General features: G+C 38.3%; 1 protein-coding gene across 1 annotated transcript; it reads right to left on the bottom strand.

The window, feature by feature from the left end:
* Positions 1-1,379: 1,379 nt before the first annotated feature.
* On the bottom strand, positions 1,380-4,650 carry LOC306865596 (nuclear receptor subfamily 2 group F member 1-B; the record flags this gene model as incomplete). Its single annotated transcript, XM_079410302.1, has 3 exons — positions 1,380-1,654; positions 2,751-3,278; positions 4,245-4,650. 3 exons carry the CDS (start codon positions 4,648-4,650, stop codon positions 1,380-1,382), a joined length of 1,209 nt encoding a protein of 402 aa, XP_079266428.1.
* Between the last annotated feature and the right edge of the window lie 2,566 nt (positions 4,651-7,216).

Below are 7,216 nucleotides of genomic sequence, written 5' to 3'. Positions count from 1 at the left end.
TAAATAAAAACGAATTTCTTTGCTGCTTGTCTGATGAACAAGCAGTTTGAGATATGGCAGTACAGATTGAAATCCAGCTCATAAGAAAGCACACAAACTCTATAATGAACAGGTTTGTTTGAAGGTTGATCTGACTGATGTGATAAGATCACAGCGCTTTCCTGACACCTCTGTACAAAACACATCTCACCTGTCCAGGTTATCATCGGTCTGGGAAAGAACTGTTTAGTCTGTCTCTATCTATCAGATGAAATTATAATATTTCTGCTAAACATACGCCTTTACAGCCCAAACGATCAGTCGAAACTCACCTATATGTGTTTAAAAGTGGCATTTTGTTGATTTATAGGCTTAAATATTCTTAAATATTAAATGACACTGCGAATTTATATTGCTTACTCGATTGGTATCATTTTATGTTTTATAAATGGCTATAGGCTATATTTTATGACTTTACTGTCTTGTTACTTGTCTAAAAATATACATATGAAGAAGATCAATAAAATTCACAGATTGAGTTCTTCTTAGTTTTAATCCATGCATAAAATGAATTAATAATAAATATCTATAGCTTTTAACTGCGTGTGTTAAACTGTGAATAAAGCAAAATAATCCATTTTGTGTACATCTTTAACGCTAATGGTAAAACTAAAACGGTCTCCTACTTTAAGGGACTATTGTTTTTGTCTCTTTGCATCAGTTTCTACAAAAGATCTCAACATATTTCAGAAAGAAGCGCTTGAAGCATAAGACCGCAGCTTTACGAAAATGTCCCTCAAAGTTATGAGAACTATCTTTATTAGCAAAAGTACAAACAAAAGCACATTTACGCACGAAATGATTAATGAAAATTGTTTAATCAAATGTTGCATCTTACATCAAATCCAACAGTCCCCCTCGCCCACCCTGACAGCCCCCCCAAAAAACAAAAAACAAGTTTAAAGTGTAATATTTTATACCGAGAACAAATGTTGGAAAATACACCAATAATATTTATTGTCGAGCCTCAGAAAACCTTAAGTGCTGTGGTTGATTGTTTCGATACATGAGCAGTAAAATAAATACAGCAAAATAAATAATTGTTAAATCCATTGTCTCCGCTTCTCAGTTAAAACATTTTTGTTGAACGTTTTTAGGGTAACACCAATTATTTATGTTATTTTGGATCAATGCATTTAAAATGGACAATTACACTGAATCAAAAGTTATATAAAGTCTTTTTATAGCACGTGTCATGGTTGACTGTTAAAAGTTCAGGAGAAAGAGAGTAATCACGAATATAATTGCTATATAAACCGACTTTGAGAGAGTTTCTGCATCATCTGTGACTGTTTTAGTTCTTTATGTCTGTAAATGCTCACTAAATGTCCACCTTCTTCTCACTGAAGGGACATGTAGGGCCAGTTGAAACTGCTCCCAGATAGCAGCATATCCCTGATGAGCGTCTCAATGGGTGTTTTACCCACCAGTCGAACGAAGAAAAGCTGTTCTATAACGGAGGAGGAGACCATCCGGAGCGCGGGGAGTCTCAGCAGCAGCTTGCCGAAGCGAGTGGGCCGGTTCGGATACTGACTCCTCACATACTCCTCCAGAGCACACTGAGATTTCTCCTGAAGACCTTCTATATGCGGTATGTCTGAGAGCCCGCATGCATCTGCATAAACACATGCCATTCAAAAGAATAACATCTCTGTGGCATGTATGCACAATACATTTATTTAGCATGGCTCAGAAAAACAGAAATAGCATTCATTTATTTCCTTATAGATAAACAGAATTAATCCATTTGAAAATCGAATTGTTTCGATGGAGTTACAACCTAAATTAAGTCAGTAGACATTTTTTTAAATTCAAGAAAGCATGTTAAATGAATATACCGTGTGCATTTCAGTTTCATTTCTTAATGTTATTTCTCATAATAAATTATTAAACAGGCTAAGCATGGATACAACGAATTAACGAAACGAATTAAGCTGTGAATGCTGCATTATTTGTATAGGCTATATTTGGAAAGTTTAATATAAACGTCTTCGAGAGTAATTAAAACTGAGAAGAAACTCCTCAAAATAACAGTTTGGGCCACTGTGATGTTACACACTGTCGACTTTTATAGGACTCTGTGTTTTTAACCAGTCTGTATGGGCCTAAGTATATTAAAACTCTTTTTGGACAGTTTTGGAAAGTTTGATATCAGCGTGTGATTTTTAGAGGGTGTATTTTTCTGTCATTATTCTATGTTCTTTGCGCATTCGGTCAACCTACATGTCTTGTGGCACAGTTTTAATCAAAACTAAATATTTTTGTTGTATATTTGTAGTCTGTATATGTAGGCAGCACTTTGCTAATTGTTTTAAATTATGAAAGCTCACACATCTATATGTTCAGTTCTGAAGGACTATAAATGAAATATTTGTTTTATTTGCCACACCAAAAAGGAACATTTCAAATTATAATTTAAATATTAAAATGTTACTTGAAATATATATGGGTATGTGTACAGTTGTCAAACAAGATCTAATTGAACTTTTATTACTGAGCAGCCTAATACTGATTTTATATTCTTATTCAATATTTTACATCATCGAACTTCCATTATTTTTAAACAACCACGCCTTTAATCTGATTGTGCGCAGATGGTACTTTTGACAGATTGGCGGCCCATTATTTGAAACAAACTTCGCGGAACAAATAGGATTATGCTATACAAGCTCATTGAGCTGTAAGTTTGCTTGATCTTGACTCGGGCCTACCTGATGTGAACAGCACTATTGCTTTGGCACAGCTGTATTCGGCGGAGTCCACCTGCAGGGCCTTCAGTTTCTCCACCTGCTCCTGGAAGAATCGGATATGATCCATGAAGGCCACGACTCGGTCCGCGGACATCGGGGACGCGTGAAGCCCGGCGGCGGCGAGGAGAGGAGCCACGTGGAGAGGCATGGAGCTCTGCGCAGCGTTCAGAACGAAAAGTTCGCTCCAGGTGAGTCTGAGGAGAGACACCTGGTCCGTGATTTGGAGATCAGGAAAGAAAGGGATGTTCCTCGCCCATTCCACCGCACTGAAGAGCAAACGGGCAGCCAGCTCGCAGATGTTCTCAATGCCCATGATGTTACCCGACTGCATGCACTGGTTTCCGTATCTGGACGCTGGATATGGCTCGGCCCGAAGCAGGAGGGATATGTATCCGGACAGGTAGCATTGGCCACTCAGCGGGTCTCCGTTGGTCAGCGCGTAATGGCTGGGGTTCGGCTGATTGGGCGGCATTCTTCCTCGCTGAACCGCTATCAAAACAGAATTAGATGGAGAAGAAATGTGCATAGAAACAACATATAATGTTATCGTGAATAATCACATCTCTCATCTTTCTGCATGTTTAGCCTACACTCTAAAAAGTACATAAGCTGTCACTGGCGAGGTACCCTTTCAAAAGGTACTGATATTTACCATTTAGATGCTAATATGTAGGCCTACACTTTAGGTACAAATATGTATCTTTAATGTATTAATATGCACTCTTTAGTGATAAATAAGGGACAAACTGTCCATATGAAAGTGTACCGCGCCAGTATACCTATTTTTTTCTTAAAGTTTATATGCACTGCAATCGTGGGAATAATCTATCTATCTATCTATCTATCTATCTATCTATCTATCTATCTATCTATCTATCTATCTATCTATCTATCTATCTATCTATCTATCTATCTATCTAATCTAAAACACACTGTTTACACAATTAACTTCAAGTGCAATAAATCTAGAATATGAAAACAATACTATAAGAAACTATACTCTGTAATACTCCTCATATTTTATGCATTTATGCAGATATTAACATGAAATCTGTTCTACTGATACAATAACGCAATTTTCCTGTTCAGTAATTGAATGCAGACTAAATAAGCGGTCTGTAGTTAATATGCCTGCCTAAAAGTTGCTTTTTAAATAAGGTTATATTACACGACAAATAATTTAAAAAATGTTTTAAAGAGCTTTTTATGTTCAGAAGCAAAATCCTTTAATTAAATTGCTTTTGGCCTTGAGCTACAAGTTGTACAGTATGCAGGCTAGTGTAGGATATTAAAGTGTATTAATGTTGTGTTATTAATTTGTAATATGAGTTTTTTTTTTAAATACCTCTCTTTATTTTTATTATTAATTTTGGGCAATTTTCTTTCTTTCTACTTTTTTTTTAATTAAAAAAAATATTATGTGGGCTACAAAAGCAGAATGCACTGCGCACTCACCTTCGCGTCTCATGCCCACTTTCAGGCATTTCTTCAGGCGGCAGTACTGGCACTGGTTCCTGTGGTGCTGGTCCACCGGGCAGCTTCTGTTGGCACGGCACGTGTACGTTAAGTTCCGCCGAACGCTCCGCTTGAAGAAACTTTTGCATCCCTCACAGGTGAACTGTCCGTAGTGCTTTCCGCTGGATTTATCCCCGCAAACCACGCACTCAATGTGCTGCTGGTTCTGCGCCGAGTTCTGTCCTTTATCCTCCGCGGAAGGCAGTCCGGTGTTTGGAGAGTGCGCGGCTGCGCTCAAGTGGTGGTGATGCTGGTGGTCTCTCCCCGCTCCGCTCTGATCATCCAGAGATCCCGCCGGCGCCAGTTCCTCCTGCGGATCTCTCCACACGCTCACCACCATGGCCATGGCTGGACTGCGAACCTTTTACGCGTCTTCTCCTGTATTATTCAAGATGAAGAAGGCCGGTCGTGTTTTATCCATGCAGAAGAGCCAATTGATATGGAAAGCGCATCGATTAGACTGGAGATATGTGTCCAACAAGATCAGACAGCCAGATTGGATATAAAACAATCGCGCCGGACCTCCGTGTTGGTGGTGTCTTCGTGCGTAAAAGGGACAATCGGAAGCCCCAAATGAATCAGATCCGAGGAGAGCAAAGACGCGGCGTAGCGTAGCCTTCTGTTGGCATGATTGACATGAGCATGAATGGAAGACTTCAAGTTGAACTAAAAACAGCAGTATCCGTGAGAACAGAGCTGAACGGACTCAACTTTGGCATGATGCTGATCCAAATGACCACACCTTCACTTGGTCTTATACGCGCTTCAGCGGTGGTCTATTGAATGGCCTGTATTATGGACCCCATCAGGTATTAAAGCACAGAAGTGGGCGGCTCCTTTAAGCTCGAAAGCTCTGTTTGATTGGCCATTTAGCTCACATCCTTCCAAATGCGGCTGGATGCAATTATGTGCTTGGAGTCACTTATAGCAAACACTGAGACTTTTATGCGTTTGTATTTTTTCTCATATTTACACTTGTAAACTGCACACTTTGTAAATAACATATCTGCACACTTATAACATATCTGTACATTTATCTAAACAATTACATTTTTTTCCTATACTTCTATTTCTGTGTGTTATATTCTATCCCTACTGTGTTTTTCCTATGTATGTCTGCGCTATGTCTGTACTTTCTTCTGCACTGGAAACTCCTGTCCTCAAGTCAAATTCCTTGTGTGTGTAAACATACTGGGTGATTCTGATATTGGACAAGAGTAGGATTTAACGTTTTAGCTTTTCAAAAGGTAGGTTATGCTTTTTATCCTCACCACTATCTGCATTATATTCATTCTCCAATCTGATAATCAATGTAGATCATTTATCATTTTGCAACTGATTAGTAGGCTGGAATATTTAATCTGATGCTCACGAGTGTAGAAAAATAGAAGGACTGCCACCTAGTGTGAAAAAAAAAACATAATCTTATTTTATATAACATAATCTTTTATTACTTTAAAATACTTTTTTATTTTATTACTTAAAAATAACATTTAATTTTTTTCAGGGACTAGTCAATTTTGGGCTATTTTTTTTTCCATATATTCTGAAGAATTTCACAAAGGTGTAATCATGTCTAATTTGCATATTTAAACATAACATTTTAGGAAACTTGTAAAACAAAACAAGTGTCTTAATGTACTGTGATTAATCAACAAGGGACAGGGATCTGTTAGTGTAAAAGTGTTATCACCTGTAGTGTCTTGCCTATAAATATAAACAGCCAAGGTATTTATAGGAGCAGCTATAGTCTAAAGATATTATTAATAACAGTGATTGCACCTCCAGCAGCAACTATTCTTCTCATGCATAATTCAGTGAGTTCAAGGGTCAACGTTTTGCTTCGAGTTGTGGTGAACCTCAAGGCTCTGGATGGAGCAGAGTCACGTGATCAGTGGCATGTTTGTGAACAGGTTGTAGGAGCCGCAGGTTAAAGGGTCAAAGCGATACAATGAGCAAAGACAAGGACAAAGCCCAGGGTCAGAGGTCAAAAGAAGGGTCACTACTCCAAAAACAATGTGCTAGAATGATATTTAAAAATTATTACACATTTCTGGCAGGAATATCAAATTTGTAATAAATATTACAAATAATATATATAAAGATCTATATATTTTACATACTATTTATTTATTATAATACATTTTTGCACTAGGACCATAAAGTAACTTCTGTTCAGTGAGTCCAGGCAAATGTCAGGTGTGTAAATCGCAGCAGTCGACACCAGTGCTGGCACTTTATGTAACAAAAGGGCCACAGAGGCTCAGGGGCAGCAGGTTGTGTCAAAGGCCATCGCATTTCACATGCAGATGTGTGACCTTCATGACCTCTGGAAGGAAAGAGCTATTTGGAAGCCAAATGCGTGCAGCTGGATTTCTGAGAGACTGAATGTACTCCAGCACATCTGCAAGTGTGAGAGCACACCTGGATGATATAAAGCAATTCAGGCCAGGGCTTCCATTATACGGCCCTTGATCTGTGTGTCACATTTCCAGATGTAACTCATTTATTTCTGATAGCCTGGACTGATTGTGAAATATTGATTAGTGTTGAATCAGTCACTGTGTGTAACAGGTATAGTATAACTGGTAGGAAAATAAACATCTTGCTGTCTTCTTAAGCTCACTAAGCTTTGAGATTCAGGTATCCATGTGAGCAGTATATAAGAGTATTGATTGTCTGCATATGAGGGTCCTTGACCGCCATTTAAATGAAGGGAGTTTCCATAAAGGGTTAAGACCTCAACATACCACCACAGTCAAGGGCTTGAAAATAGTTCTATGTAATAGGGGTTAACCTCAACAAACCTCTGTGTTCTGTAAAACAGGCCATGCAGTTTTTGGCTCAGATCTTTTATATGTGCTTCTTTAAATATGGAGCTGTTTTCCTCAAGATGTCTTCAAAGGAGATAC

This window comes from Barbus barbus, assembly GCF_936440315.1.
Source record: "Barbus barbus genome assembly, chromosome: 47".
Classification (NCBI taxonomy): Eukaryota; Metazoa; Chordata; class Actinopteri; order Cypriniformes; family Cyprinidae; genus Barbus; species Barbus barbus.
The sequence above is the reverse complement of the archived record's forward strand: the minus strand, read 5'-3'. Positions and strand labels throughout refer to the sequence as shown.